Below are 16,010 nucleotides of genomic sequence, written 5' to 3' on the forward strand. Positions count from 1 at the left end.
TTTTCTATAGAAGCCATCTATGCTCCTTATGATAGCCAGGGAATTTGGCTTCTGGACCTATATTTAAAGTTTAAGCAGCCATGTGTGATCTGTGATGCATCCTCTGAGGGCACAAAGACGAAAAAGCAAGTCAAGTGCCATTAAAAATCGGGGGCCGGGGATGATATCAAGGGAGGGCTCTAGGATATGAGAGCAGAAAACAGGGAAATGTAACACACCTAGATGAAACCCCCCACAGGTAGTCTCCAGTGGTGGACTGGGGGGGGGTGCTAAGTGGCCAGAGCTAATTCTGGACGCTAGGCATGGGCTTCCATCGGGATGTCTGTGCAGCATTTGGGCACAAAGCGGAGAATTCTCTCTGCTCTCTCAGGGCTTAAGTCCTCTGAACTAACCATGACCCCTTTTGACCTCCAATGTAGCTTATTTGCAGCCCTTTGGGGTATTCGGTTGGGCCCCTGGTTGGAGAACACTGGGGTGGCCCAAGTCTACGAACGAACGAGGAAGGCAGAACAGAAAACAAACAGCTGGAAGAGGCTTGTTTGGTCCCGGTCCACGATGGCACTTGCCAGCATCCTGCCTTTGTTCCAGGTGATGAGGGCACACAGCTTCCCCACCCGCAGGCGCGTAGCTGGAGGAACTACGTTACCCAGAATGCACTGGTCACAAAGCGAACGCTGAACCAATGAGCATTTAGAACGGTACCATTGTCTGGTTTTTTTTTACTGGCAGAATGGCCGGGACTTCCGGCTGCCCCCGTTAGCGCTCGCTTTAGCGGTTTTTTGGGGTCTCTTCTTGGTGACCGTGCGCGGGACCCCTTTGTCCAGCAATAGGGGATGGAGAGGCGGAAGGAGCGGTCCTAGAGGTGGCATTCGTTGCACGTCGGGCGCTGGCGGCGACAGTTTTGCCCAGGTCCCCATCTCCCTGCCTTCTGCGCTCGCCCAGTTGGATGGCTGCGCGCAAGCTCGCGCAGCAGGCTTAGGTAAGTGCTGTGACATCTGGCCCCCCCCTTGCCCTCAGCACTTATCCTACAGGGTCCGAGCGAGGGAGGAGTCCACTTAAGTCGCTGTTGGTGATTCGGGGTGGGGTGGGGGTGGGGAGTCCCTGTTTGCTAAGTGATGAGACAGAATGTGACAGCCTGGGCCCAGCCAGCGTGTGTAATTCCTCTGGAGCTTGGAGTGTGTCAGCCTGTAGTAGTAAAGAGGGGCCGTTGTATCCTAAATCCTACGACACAGGAGTCTGTGTACGGGGGGAAAAAGTTCACAGGCTCGACAAGTGTGGGTTTTCGGTTTTCCAAAAAAAAATGCTGCTGACGGTATGAATATATAACACAGGAGGGGTGGGGTGGGTGGGGGTTGAGTCTCTCACTGTTCAGAGCCCCACAGCAAAGCGTCAACACTCAGGATTTAGGATCAGATGTAAAGAGGACGTCCCTAGGGTCCCCTTGCTCCATGTTGGCAGAGTGTATAGGAAGTCCCAAGGCTTTGGATCCCTGCCATCATTTATGATCTCTCTCTCTCTCTTCTCATAGGTGCCCATTACTTCAGAAGTGGACATGGCCCTCGTGCCGGTAAGGAGAGCATGCCTCAGGCTGTCACTGCTCAGGCCCTTGTGTCGGACCAAAGAACCCTTAAGAAACCCAAGCGCAGGGTCCTGATTCAGTGTTGTCGGGGAGGGGGGGTGGGTTGGGTTCCTGGAAGTAGTTCCTAATGATAAGAAACAATAGAACGAGGTTGACCCAGACACTGGGGTGCCTAAATGCTTGGGCATGAGTCTGACATCGTTCATAGATCATCCCCCCCCAAAAAAAGTGTTTTTTTCTCCTGAGGAAACTGAAAGCAGCAGGCTAGGATTCAGACCTGAATGAATCTCAGTATCTGCTTTAGAGTGACCAGAGCAAAGGGACATTGAGAAAAAGGAAAGGGAGGGGGAGGAATTTCCTCTAAGGTTAGTCCCATCAGCCTCCGTGGGTTGTGTAGCATGGAGAACCCAGTTGTTGTGAGGTAGGCAATAAGAAGACTCTGGAGGACGCTGCTGTATTAGTCCCGGTGAGTGTTAATAGTGACTGGACCAGGCTGAAGGTGGAGGAGAAATGCTAGGGGTCTAGATTAGTTTTGAGATTAGTGCTTCGTAGAGTCTCAGAATTTAAAGAGGGTTAGTTAATAGTCAGAGATTGGTTCAGGCTCTAGGCCAGTGGTTCTCAACCTTCCTAATGCTGTGACCCTTTTTAATACAGTTGCTCATGTTGTGGTGACCCCCAGGCATAAAATTATTTTCATTGCTACTTCACAACTCCTAATTTTGCTACTGCTATGAGTCATAAATTGGAACTCTGTGTTCTCCGATGCTCTTAGGCGACCCCTGTTCAAGGGTTGTTCAAGCCCAAGGGGGTCGAAACCACAAGTTGAGAACTCCTGCTCTAGGAGTTTAAGATCTAGAAGGATGGAAACTCCATCAATGGAATGTAAAGTTGGTATGTAGGTTCATTTTTATCAAGAACTTTTGTTTTTGTTTTTGTTTTTGCTTTTTTGTTGTTGTTGTTTTTCTTTTTTCTTTTTTTTTCTTTTTTTTTTTTTTTTTTTTTGTTTTTTCGAGACAGGGTTTCTCTGTGTAGCTTTGGAGCCTATCCTGGCACTCACTCTGGAGAACAGGCTGGCCTCGAACTCACAGAGATCCGCCTGCCTCTGCCTCCCGAGTGCTGGGATTAAAGGCATGTGCCGGCAATGCCCTGCATTGTTGTTGTTTTTCAAGGCAGGGTTTCTTTGTGACCTTGGAGATTGTCCTGGAAGTAGCTCTTGTAGACCAGGCTAGTCTCGAACTCACAGACTAAAGGTGTGCTCCACCACCACCAGGCCAGAACATTTTTAAATTGCTTTTAGCTACTTTTAAATTATTTCAAAAATCAATGAAGGGAGACCTCATGTGGATGGGTAACCTTATAGGTCTGGAATTTGGGAAGTGGCTTAAGATGGATATATCCAAAAATTTGCTGGTCAGTATTTAGCCAAAGATGTGTGTGTTGTAATTGGGAATAGTTCTGTTTTTCATAGTAGTAATAATGAAAGCTCAGGAGAGTTGTGGCTATGAATGAGTCTTGAATACCTAGGTAGAAGTGATAGACATTAGAAACACAATTGTGAGAGAAGTTGAGGTCAGTTGACAGGGGAAAAGAGTATGACCAATGTTTCTAAGGCATAGGACAATACGGTAGTCACAGTGCCAGCATTACGAAGTAGAAAGTCCCCCAAGGCCAGGACTGAATGGTTTTGTCTCCTCCAAGTTCAGTTGTTGAATCCTAATCTGTGTGGCCTTTGAGAGGTAATTAGATTGTAAGCATAGATCCCTTTCATGTGGGATTAGTGAGTGCCCGTGTAGCAAGATGCCAGGGATCCAGCTAATGCTTTTTCACACCGTTAGAGAATACCGATGGAAATAAGTGGTCTATAACCATGGAACAGGGCCTGCCAGGAATTGCCAAGAATGGCTCCTTGCCATCAGACTTAAAGCCTTCAGATCTGTGAGAAGTACATTCCTGTCATTCATAAGCCACCCAGTAGACAGTATGTTGTTAGAGCACCCAAACTAAGATATCAAGAGTAGTGCCTGTTCTTCATGCTGTATGGTTATTGCAAGTTTGTTTTGATCCTGTGTATGTCTACAGGTTTTCATTTCAGGCCGATAGGAAATTTAAGGGACACAAGTCTGCATCTGTGAGCTACTGAATATGGGCTAGAGAGCCGTTGCGGTTTTGAACCACTTAGTAGGGGTGATTAAGAGCAAAGGTGAGGCTGTGATAGTCCAGGGGATGTGAAGGTCAGCGGAAATAGAAGATGATGGTGTGTGCGATGGCAAGTGATCCTGGATGGCTGTGATTGACACAAAGAATACGTGGTCTTTGGAGCCGGGCCCTGGGCTGCTTGTGGCAGTCAGGACCATTGGGAGGAGGTAAGGGTGAAGGGTGAACTCATATCTGAGCGTATCTAAGAGGGTCCATCAGGAGGACCCCTGCACAATTGTTTGGCAGGAAGAGATATAGCCCTTCATGCCAGTTTAGATGGTGTCGTTGTGTCTGCTGCTCGTGCTATGCACCCCAGTACTGGAACTATTGAAATATAAATGGCTACTATGGCATTGGGACCTGGTATTGCTTTGAGGTGCGAATGTGGGCAGGAAGGAGAACAAATAAGTGGTAATTCCCTGGGTATCCTTGGCAATATGGGGATGAAGTTGACTGTGGAATAACCTGTCCCTATTATAGCAGGACTGTGTGACTTTTGAAGATGTGGCCATTTGCTTCTCACATGAAGAATGGAGACTTCTGGACAAGGCTCAGAGGCACCTGTACGTCAGTGTTACGATGCAGAACTTTGCACTTATAAACTCCCTGGGTAAGGCTCTTACATTCCCCTAGTATCCTGAGACCCTCAGTCCTCTTTCCCAGAGGCAGACTGATCCTTTCCACAGCCAAACCTTTGAGAGCTGTTGACTTCTACGTTTGCTGGGTATAGAGATGCTATGTGTTGTAACATCGAGCTGTGTCTGCTACCCCCAGTAACCTGCTGCTTATTGTGGTATGGGAGTTGGGCCTCCCGTAGTCATCCTAATTTATGGGTGTCGTCTTGCTTGTCTTGTCTCTAGCTGTGTGTAAAATCCTGAGAATTGGCATCACACATCCTTCCCCTTGAATAGCTGCCTTTTTCAGGGCTGCCTTTGGCATGGTTGCAGTTTGGATCCATGGACTGTTCTTTCTGGATCTTCCGTTTTGGATGTTTAAAAGCTAGTCTTTCCTTTCCTGGGATCTAAGGTGATCTCTCTCTCATGAGATAGTCTCAGTACTAACCACCTGTTATTTCTTTTCTTTCCTGTGGACCTTGTTTCACGGGGTCACATGTAATAACAACAATGGGGGTAAAAGGGAGAAATCTGCTTCTTTTGAAAAGTCAACATGGCTTCATAGGCCGTCTGAGTGTGGTAAGTGGCAACTGGAGGAAGGCATAACATCCAGGCCATCTTCAAAAACATCCTGTATCCACCACAGGTTAGGTTAAGTGCTACCAACCAAGCTCGTTTTTATATTCTCTTTCCCAGATATGGTAGTTTTCTGTTTTCTCCCTTATTTTATCAGTGATCTCTAGTTCCTGGGTATCCCTGTTCTGGTCTCTGTGCATCTCCTGTTCCTCTGAGCTGTACTCTTTCTCTATGGATTCCACCACAATGTCACGCAGAAATCTGAGCACATGCTATTCATTTTCAACTGGGGCGAGTTCCCTAAGCTTGCACACAACCTGCCTTCTGCAGAGCGTATACGTACCACTGGCAGATGGCATCCTGCTAAAATCTGGGTGTGAAGTTCTAGGCATTTGGAGGCTACTCCATGATGAATGTCTGGCCACTGGGTTAACAATACATTAAGGCCATGGGTAGAAGAATTAGGCATCTTTCTCTGTGGTTCATGCCATCTTGGTAGCCTTCGTTCGGTGAGGCCTTCTCAATTCTGTTTTCTTTAGCCACCTAATAGGCCAAGGCAACTCCACCCTTAACCCACCCCTAGAGCTCTCTTGTGTTCAGGAGAAACAGTCTGTGGCATGTATGGATGCTGGGGCTTCCTCTTCTGAACATACTCAACGTTCATTTCAGCAGTAATTCTCTTTCAGGTTGTGGGCACAGAAGAGAAGATGAAGAGCCAAGAGTTTCTGCAGGAGCATCAAAGGTTTGGCTATCTGAGACAACTCCATCTATACCCAAAACTCACCTCTGTGAAAAGTGTTTCCCGATTCTTCAAGACATTTTCCACCTGCCTGATCTACCTGGGCAGAAGCATACTGGAGAGCCATGTCCAATATTTGATCAGCACCAAAAACATACTAGTATAGAAAACCACTTGAAGAATAATGCTCACAAGGACCCGTACTTGAAACAATGCCTATTCCATATGTCAGCAAAGTCCTTCCCCATCTGGGATGTTGAGAAGGACCTCCTAGACATACTGAGCCTTCTGAAGTTTCAGGTCTTTCCCAGCACTGAGAAGCCCAGTGAAAGCACTGAGGCTGGGAAAGAAACTCACGGTCATATAAATCCCATGTCAGGAGACTGTGGGGAGCAAACACTAGTTCACCAGCCGAACGCCTCTAACGTGAAAAAGCTTTGTGAGTGCAGCAAATGTGGGGAAAGCTTCCGTGGCAAGTACTCGCTTGATCAGCATCAAAGAGTCCACACTGGAGAAAGGCCGTGGGAGTGCAGTGAGTGTGGGAAAGTCTTTAGCCAAACCTCGCACCTGAATGATCACCATCAAATGCATACCGGAGAAAGGCCTTACGAGTGCAGCGAATGTGGAAAATTATTTAGACAGAACTCCAGTCTTGTTGACCACCAGAAAATTCATACCGGAGACAGACCTTATGAGTGTAGCCAGTGTGGGAAATCCTTTAGTCAGAAAGCTACCCTTGTTAAACACCAGCGCGTTCACACCGGAGAGAGGCCATACAAGTGTAGCGAGTGTGGGAATTCCTTCAGCCAAAGTGCCATTCTTAACCAACACTGGAGAATTCACACTGGAGCAAAGCCTTATGATTGTTGCCAGTGTGGGAAGTCCTTTAGCCAAAAAGCCACCCTCATTAAGCATCAGAGAGTTCACACGGGGGAGAGGCCTTATCAGTGTAGTGAGTGTGGGAAGTCCTTCAGTCAGAGCTCCATCCTCATTCAGCATCGGAGAATTCACACAGGAGCGAGGCCCTATGAGTGTGGCCAGTGTGGGAGGTCCTTCAGCCAAAGGTCTGGTCTCATTCAGCATCAGGTAGTTCACACTGGAGAAAGGCCTTACGAAAGTGACATATGTGAGGATTCTTCTAGCCAATGCTCTAGCCTCATTCATGACCAAAAATATCACAGTGAGTAAGTAACCTCATCAAAGGAGCCAATGTGGATAAGCCAAGGCCTGACATCATTTAGCTCCTCCAAATCCGTGCTTGAGAAAAGCCTTAGACTTAAAAGGAATGCCCTCTTTCAGTATCATGACACTAGAGAACCTTCTGAGGTTGATCTTAGTTCTGCCCACATCCAGGGGTGTGAGATTACTTAGGAGTTCAGGCATGGGTGGGCTCAGGAGCTGCTTTGCCCATGCTTGAAAAGGCCAGGGTCCTTGCCGTTTAGGTCGGTACCAGTGTTTGTGGTAGAAGCCATCTTTCTCTACTGCATAACCAGAGTGCACTGATCACGCCGCCATGCGGAAAGAAAGGCAAATTGTCTGTGCTGCTTGCCTGGTGGAACTCTTGAATGGAGTATTTATGGAGAATTGGTTCTCCATTTTTACTGCTTAAAGCATGGCTACACCTGGACTTTTACCAGGAAGATCTACCCTATTGTCTGCTGAAGGTGGCTACAATTTGCTTACCTGTAAGTAGCCATGTCTTTAGTAGCCCCATGTTGTTCCAATCAGGGGACCTGACACTTAACCCGCTTCTTAAAAAAAAAAAGCAGTTTTGAAATCAATGTCACATGAAAGTTGGGTGAATGTTTCCAGCCTTCCATTTACCAGTTGGTCACTGCCTTTTTCCCATTGCTCTGGTTTGTATCTAGATAGATGCCTTATTCCAAAAGTTACCTTTACTCTTTGAGTCCAGTTTACTAGTGGGAAGGCTGGAAAACAGACTGAGGTTTCCTAAGAGGCTGGACAGCTTTTGTGGATGTCTCAGCTTGGTATACCTCTGCAGGGAAAAAGCAGACCTGCATGGCTGCCCAAGCGATGCAGGGCTGTCATTATTGGAGCTTATGATATGGAAATTTTCCGTGCTCATCTGCTGTACTAGTGGCTATGGAATGACTTTGCTCTATTTTTCTCAGAGGATGTCCTCAAAATGCCCATGGCACGGAAAAGAGGCAGCGTGTGAGGGTCTACAAAGCACGTACCCCAATAGGAATGATTCCCTAGGCTGGCATCACTCGGGAAATCACCAGATCCAGGTGGGAAACATTGAGCATACAAAGGATGGGTCTGGCGGAGTCTGCAGCTAGCCAGACGGAATACTGTAAAAGTACTCTTGTAAAAAGGCACCCGGCAGTCTTTTGTCTTTTGCTGTGTTCACAAGGCCTAGAGATCTGTGTATGTACAATAGCTGAGGTCATTGTCCAAAACGTAATCTAAGGTTTTGTGGGAGAGCGTGGTCTTTTCTTGATTGTTTCCCTCAAATCTGTTGCTATAGAGATATGAGCTGGAGATCCTGTAGGCCAGGAATGTAGCTGTTGTAATCACAGTCCAGCTGCTGTACTGGCAGTCTGGTGTGACCACCCTCCTGGCTTCTCATTATCTCCTGCATTAACAAAGGGCCTGTCCTTACCCATGCCTGAGGACAGAGTGGGATCATAATGGAGGCTACCAAGCCATCTGGTTTCCAGAAAGTAGGAGTTCTGAGTGTTGCATTTTGAGTCACTTTTTATAGTTTATCGATGTGCCAGTGAAATGCAGTCATCTCTAGGGTTTGTTCTTTGAAAAGTTGTATGCTCATCATTGTGATGGTGACCTTGTCTCTGGTTTACCTCATAACCTCTTACAATCTTTCCCCAGACTATGTGTTCAGTAGTTTATAGTTGATCACAAAAGTCCAGTTTGTGAATGAAAACAAAAGTTGCTTTTTATCCCCTAGGTATTTTTGGCAATACATAATTATTTTAAGATCCATCACTGCTGCTTTTTTAATATCCTGTCCTTTATATTGCAATGCTGTGCTTGATTTTTACAACTACGACACTACCCATTGATTTTTTTTTTTTTTATCCATTCAACTCTTGGTGGATACTTAAGTTGAGTCCTTTCTTGAGCTGTTACATAGAAGGCCACAAAGATAAAGGAGTATGACTCATTATGCATATATAATCTAGATTGCTATAGACCAGTGGTTGGGTCTCAACCTTCCTAATGCTGTAACCCTGTATGTAGTTCCTCATGTTTCGGGGACCCCTAACCACAAAAATAGTTTTGTTGCTATTCCATGAGTGTAATTTTGCTACTTTTATGAACCATAATGTAAATATTTGTTTTCTGATGGACTTAGGCAACCTCTGTAAATGGGTTGTTCAACTCCAAAGGGGTCGTGGCCCATGGTTTGAGAACCACTGATCAGGACAGCTTGTGAGCTAACTTGTCCACACTCTTGCTAGTCTTTGGTATGGATAATGTATTCAGTTTGGGCCATTTAAATAGGTGTATAATAACATATAGTATAGTCTTAATTGTGTTTTTGGTGTTTCAGAATATTGAATATTTTATGTGTTTATTTGCCAACTGTGTTTTTAAAACTTTTTCTTTTTGCCTATTTGAGTGGAAATTGGTGTTACTGTGATTTTCATTAATAAATAGATATACACTAACATTACGTATTAAGACTTCATTCATTCTTCAGTGGTTTGACGACTAGTCCTTGGTAAGTGAGAAAAGTGTTTTCGAGTACTAGAACAGTATTTTAAAAGTATTTCTCTTTTATTCACAGTGTAATAGTCACAGGCACTTTAGTCTTTAGGCATTGTCTGTTCCCTGTCTCTTAAGTCTAGCCATTTCCAAACAAGCAAGTACTGGTTTGAATATTTAATTGCATTCCTACCATGTTCAATGCCCAGCTGCCACAGGGATATCAAATACTGAGTTGGGAAGAGAGATGCAATAGCAGGTTGCTTTTTATCATCATATTGGTGCAATAGTCACGGATTACCTGAAGAACATAAATCCGTAAATAAAACATTAGAAAATGACAACTTTTGATTATTACCTTTGCTTTTTGTTCCCCATTGTTTTAGTTTTTTTATTTCGTTTTACATTCCAAACACAGTTGCTTTTGAAAGAGAATTTAGTTGGGGTGTAATCATGTTAACCATATTTTGTATATATACCTTGTTTCTGTTTTAATTTACACGCTTAAAACTAAGTTTCCTTCTACTCACTGTAAAGAGCGGAGAAGGCTCTGTGATCTAGAGAAATACTGAAAATATAATAGTAAAGAGGCAAAAGAGGCTAAAACCAGAAGATACTATCAAAGGCTTGCACAACCGATACCTAAACGATAACTTGTATAATGTGAAAGGCTGAGGAAGAAGAAAAGGGAGACAAGACTGACAAAGATGGAGAAACATGGTAATGGAGAAAGTCCTTGAGTTCTATATAGGATTGCAAATCACACACTCCGAAGCTGGAAGGCTCAAGTGTCCAGCAGAATGGGTGCACTCCCTAAATCAGCGGTTCTCAACCTTCTTAATGCTGTGACCCTTTAATACAGTTCCTCATATTGTGGTGACCCCAACCATGACATTATTTCCATTGCCATTCCACAGCTGTAAATGTGCTACTGTTGTGAACTATAATGTAAATATGTGATATACAACTCCTGTGAAAGGGTTGGGCAACCTCTACAGGAATTGTGACCCACAAACTGAGTGAGAATCACTGACTTTAAAGGGGAGGTAGGTCTGTATGAGCCAGAAGGGTCAAGGATACCAGGGTAACACAACCCACAGAATTAACTAAACAGGGCTCACAAGCGCTCAAAGAGACTGAAACTGCAACCATGGAGCCTGCATGGGTCTGCATCTGAGGGTCTGCATACATGCTGTTGTGGTTTAGCTCTGGGGTTCTTGTGGACTCCTATCCGTGGGGGTGGAGTCCCTCTGTTTTGCCTGCTTTCCCTCCTACTGGGTTGCCTTGTCCAGCATTGATAAGAGGGTATATGCCTAGACTAATTTCATCATATTTTACTAAGTTAGGTTGATGTCATTAGGAGGTGTGCTCTTTTCTGAAAGGAACAGAGGAGCCATGGACTAGGGGGAAGGGTTCATGGGACTAGGGAGGAAGGAATGGCTGCAGTCCAGATGTACATTGTGGGAGAAGAATAAATAAGTTTAAACTACAAAAAAAAAAAAAAAGAAAAGAAACCAAGTTTCCTAACACGCTTTTTAATCAATTCATCTAAGTGTCAAATGGGTATATGGATATTTTCATATATGTGAATAATAAAGATTATGTGATGAGACACTGAATCCTTACAAATGAATTGCAATTAAGTGTGCATATATAGATACATGCATATTACAAAGTAATAAAGGGACCAGCTCCCCATTTCAGCAGCCATAACAGCCGAACATGTGCTTGCTTGACCTTGCCTTGGTCACTAGACAGTCAGACGCCTGCCTCGTGGCAAGGAACCAATCAGAAGTTAGCTGGTGGCGCTATGCTTTACGGCTCTGGGTGTGCTTTACGGACAAGTGCACAACAATGACGCATAGAGCATAGCTACTTATTCCCCTAGCAGATGGTCTCACTCTGTGCACATACAGTTTATCCTAAGTGCACTGGGTAGGTGTTAAATTAAATTGAAATACCGACCTACAACATATTTAACCACCATGGATTAATGCTGGATATCAACAAAAACATGAATAGCAGAAAGCTTACAAACTCATGGAAACTGAACAACCCTCTACTGAATTTAAGAAATTAAAGACTTTCTAGAATTGCATGGAAATAAATATACAACATACCCAAAATTATGTGGCCCAGTAAAGGCAATTCCAAGCTCATAGCACTGTTTAAACAGTTGAAGCTTCTCTCTTCCCCATGAACCATTCGAAATTTCAGGCCTAACGTTGCTCCTTTAATTGTAGGTGAAATGAAGTCAGTTATTCCAAGTCTGTATTTCCATGCCCTGATGCCATCTATGCACGTGGGCTGTCGGTGAGACCATGCCAACTCTTTATGTTGGTATGTGGGGCAACTAGAACCCTTCTCATTTTTCAAATAGGTGGCATATTCCTAACAGGAAATTAATGTATCTCAGTTTGAGGGCCAAAGGATACCATCTACATAAAGAGTGTTACTTCTCTGCTTGGATGCCATACACATATAGGTGCCTCTGTTCACAACCTGCTTTTCGAATATTCTGATACCCGGCCCCACCCCCTGGCTTTCTCCTGGGGCTGTCCTTGCTGGAATTTATCACCAAGGAAAGCCAAGGAATTGCTCCACATTAGTCAACATGGGAGCTCAAGTGTCCCTCCAAAATTTCTCTCTAAAAACCATTCTTCCTCTTTATGGCTTGGGAATCATCCTCATCATTGACCTTAAACAACTGACTTAAAGCTTTATACTTTACTAATTTCAACAATGAAACCATAAGGGTGGTCAGTTAATAATACCCTTACTGACTTTGATGTGTGTGCCCTTAATTCGTCCCAACATTTTCACTCCTTGTTCTCTCTCAGACGAAGGCGGTCTCGCTATTCTTAGCGAGGTTCTGGGCTCTTCCCCAGAACTTCCAGTCAAGGCACACAGTTTAGACCCCCAGTGATGCCGGAGTCAGTGCCTCTTGGGCCGATTTCGCTGAAGGAACTACATTGCCCACAATCCAGTGCGCCTGCTGGAAGCATTTCCTTTCAGGCGGGACCTCCGGAATCTTCTCGGCATCGGGCACATTGGCAGGCAGTTCTATGTCCCAAACTTTGGTACCCTTCCCGAGTTGGCAGACGCCGGAAGTCACAAAAGGAGACACTCAGTTGCCACTGCGGGAGCACCGGGCACTGGCTGGCTGGCTCCGGGGCCAGGTGACAGCGGTCCCTGCTCGCGCAGGTGGGTCCTAAATTCTCAGACCTTCACCTGTCATCCCGACCTCTAATCACAAATCCGCAAGTGGCTCCAGGGCAGGGGACCCGTGTGGGTGGGAGGACTGCGGTTTCTGACCAGCGGTGGAATGCAGGGCAAGGGGATGGCAAAACAAAACACAACCAGAGCAGAGGCTTGGAGAGTGCAGGGAACAGGGGAAACCACCCCACTCCCCCTGTTAGGCCCCCTTCTGTCATCAGAGATTATTATCAGTCATTCCCTCAGTCATTCCTACCCTGCCTGCCATGCTTTCCATGAACTGTATCATTTGGGAACTAAGGAGCAATTTTTTTTTGCAGATTTTTTTATTTGAATTAGAAACAAGATTGTTTTACCTGTCAATCCCAGTTCCCTTCTCCCTCCCCTCCTCCCCTACCACACCCCTCAAATAAAACCTATCACATATCCTTTCTGCTCCCCCTGGAGGGTGAGGCCTTCCATAGGGTGTCATCAGAGTCTATCATATCCTTTGGGATAGGATCTAGCCCCCCCCCCCAGTGTCTTGGCTCAGGGAGTATCCCTCCATGTGGAATGGGCTCCCAAGGTCCACACCTATGCTAGGGATCAATACTGAACTTCTACTGTTAGACCCCTGGAAAACTCAGGCCTCCAGGGTCTCAGCCCACCACCGAGGTCACCCCAATCACCAGGCGGATTCAAAAGCTTGCTGCAAACAGCATGAGGCTTTATTGTTGTTTAACGAGCTAACCCCATGTTAGCTTGGATCTTTCATCCACCCGCCATGGCGGATGGCTAGAAAAGACAGCTTGAAGCGTCTGCATAGAGATCTTATAGGGCACCGTAAGGGGAGTATCTAGGGATACACACAGGCTCAGGATTGGTGTGCCTCCAGGCTTGGAGGGCTTGCCCTGTGTTGATTGGTCAACTGGTTATTATGGCCCATAGGCCCTCCCAGGGCGGTTGCTATGCTCTGTGCGTCATTGCTGTGCACTTGTCCATAAAGCACACCCAGAGCCGTAAAGCATAGCACCAACAGCTAACTTCTGATTGGTTCCTTGCCATGAGGCAGGCATCTGACCTCTTAGTGACTAAGGCAAGTTCAGACAAGCACGTGTTCAGCTGTTACGGCTGTCGAAATGGGGAGCTGGTCCCTTCACTTTGACCTACAATGCTGTCCTGAGAGTAAATGTTAGAGAAATTTTAGCCCTAAGCTTATGAGGTAACCCATCAAGACTGGATTTAACTTAAGGACCCCTAGGCAAGATGGAACACACACACAACATTTCATTGGTGACCAAGAACCAGAGACTAGATAGACTAAGGATCTAATGTAAAACCAAATAATATTGCTCTAGAAGAAGAGGAGGAGAAGGAGAAGGAGAAGGAGAAGGAGAAGGAGAAGGAGAAGGAGAAGGAGAAGGAGAAGAAGAAGAAGAAGAAGAAGAAGAAGAAGAAGAAGAAGAAGAAGAAGAAGAAGAAGAAGAAAAGAAGAAGAAGAAGAAGAATGATACTTAATAAAATTGTGCTATGGTCATAGACCAGTGCCTTGCACAGCCAAGATCATAGGAGTTACCTCTTGCAGCACAGGAAAACAAATACAGAGAACCATGGCCTGACATTATGCAGAGAGAGAGAGCAACTTTGGAATATCAGCCCTAAAAGGAATGTCTCTTTTATATGCCTCCATTCCAGGCTCAGGTCATTCCACAGCAGAGATAAAGAGAGTGAGGACAGAGTGTAAGGAGGACACCAATAAAATATCCAAAAAGTCAAAGCTTCTATGACTTCACTGAGACTAAGGAAGCATGCACAGGGCCTACACAGTCCTGCACCAAACCCCTGTCTGCCTATTGTGGCTTCCAGCTAGGAACAAGGGGGTCTCTGATTCTCATGCATTTACTTAGGCACTTTTCCTTCTATTTGTTTCTCTGGTTCAACTCTGATGTGTAAGATTTTTTGTCATTGTTTATATTATTTTTACCCCCCAGAAGTACTTTTTTTCTAATACAAGACATAAAGGAAATATAGCTAGATGGGAGGGGAGGTGGAGAGGAACTAGGGTGAGTAAAGAGAGTGGTGGCTGAGGGAATCTAGTTTTAAACAAGAGGAAAAATTCAAAAAGTGGGACAGCCCTATCTTTTGGGAATGGCAAAAGCCATAAACCTTTCGGGAGCCATGAAAATTGCATTAGGAAATTTCCAGTGGTTCCAGTAACTGGGACCACAGGTCTGCATTGAATAGCAGATGCTAGCTGATTTGCTATTGAATAGCATGGCCTCAGTGGAGAATGTCCCCTAGTTTGCATCTCTACAGGACAAAGCATTTTAATAGGCCTGCACCAGTGTGGAGGGCGGGAGATGTTGGCAACAGGTGAGATCAGAGAGAGAGTTAGGAGCGACCAGGCAGAGGGCACTACTAGAGGAGAGAGAAATGGCTTCAGGGTCAGCGAAGCATGGCTAGGAAACAGCCAGGAAGATGAAGAATAAACAAGAGACTCCAGTTTTGCAGCATGGAACTGAGAGCTCTCTAAAGATGACAAGATGCCTGTGTGTTTGGTCTTTATCGCCATTGGGTTGCTAGGAGGTTCCAAGTCCACGCTCCCGCACTCAGGCTGAACCTCATGGCTACAGTGGCTTGGGGCTGAGACATGCCCGGCCACGACAAAACCAGAACAGCTGTTTGACAAAATCCAGTAAAGCTGAGCAACATGCTGTGTGCCCTGTCACTTTTGGTTTTTATCTCCACCTGCTGCACACATGGGGAACTTTTAATATTTGTGTAATTTAGGGATATTGGGTTGATGTAAAATTTCTTATGAATCATTTCTGTGTTCTCTAAGGAGTACTGCTTCTAATCTTCCCCAGGAAAGTCCTGAACACACCATTCCTCCGAATTTTAGGGGGGTATATTTTATCTGCTTGAAAGTATTTCTTATGTCTTGGAGGTTGTGACACACATAACAAAGCCAGAGGTCTCTTTATGAGGCTTTGAGACAGGCTTGAAACATCTACCCCAGTACTTATACAGGAACAAGATATTCAAAACAAAGTAAACTCAAAAAGGTCAAGCAGATTCAGTGTGCCAGAAGAATTGGCTACAGTTCAATTTGCAAGGCTCTTCCCACTGTACGCTTGGGCAATTATGTGGATTATACAGTAAGAAAATTAGAATAGCTGAAGTTACTTCTGTCCTGCACAGAGACTTATACAGATGGGGAAATAATGATGTAGAAAGATGATGAAAGTAATCTGTGAAGAAAATGCAAACTCTGTATTATACCAGAATTTGGATAATAACTACAGCAGCTTTTGCCTAAGGGTATGTCTTGGGCACTCTGACAATTAAAAGTTAATAATATACTACTTGGGACATGACAGTATGCCTGGGATGGCTTGAAGATTGTTTTGGTGTAGTG

The 16,010-nt window shown here is 45.2% G+C and overlaps 1 protein-coding gene across 3 annotated transcripts; it reads left to right on the plus strand.

The window, feature by feature from the left end:
* The first annotated feature begins 740 nt into the window (after positions 1–740).
* LOC100769620 (zinc finger protein interacting with ribonucleoprotein K) lies at positions 741–9,355 on the plus strand. Of its 3 annotated transcripts, XM_035453924.1 has the most exons (5): positions 741–979; positions 1,529–1,567; positions 3,659–3,942; positions 4,256–4,385; positions 5,652–9,355. In XM_035453924.1, exons 4-5 carry the CDS (start codon positions 4,355–4,357, stop codon positions 6,890–6,892), a joined length of 1,272 nt encoding a protein of 423 aa, XP_035309815.1. In that variant the 5' UTR covers positions 741–979; positions 1,529–1,567; positions 3,659–3,942; positions 4,256–4,354; the 3' UTR covers positions 6,893–9,355. The 3 variants fall into 3 exon arrangements, with proteins under 3 accessions (XP_035309815.1, XP_027289975.1, XP_027289976.1); XM_027434174.2 differs by lacking the exon at positions 3,659–3,942; XM_027434175.2 differs by lacking the exon at positions 3,659–3,942 and having other exon boundaries at positions 4,259–4,385.
* The last annotated feature ends 6,655 nt before the right edge of the window (positions 9,356–16,010 follow it).

Source organism: Cricetulus griseus, unplaced genomic scaffold (assembly GCF_003668045.3).
Source record: "Cricetulus griseus strain 17A/GY unplaced genomic scaffold, alternate assembly CriGri-PICRH-1.0 unplaced_scaffold_76, whole genome shotgun sequence".
NCBI classification, from domain to species: domain Eukaryota; kingdom Metazoa; phylum Chordata; class Mammalia; order Rodentia; family Cricetidae; genus Cricetulus; species Cricetulus griseus.

Excerpts from the sequence above, each read along its gene's own strand:
- LOC100769620 (XM_027434174.2), top strand. Across the intron at positions 4,386-5,651 it reads TGCACTTATAAACTCCCTGG|GTTGTGGGCACAGAAGAGAA; the intron begins GTAAGGCTCTTA and ends ATTCTCTTTCAG.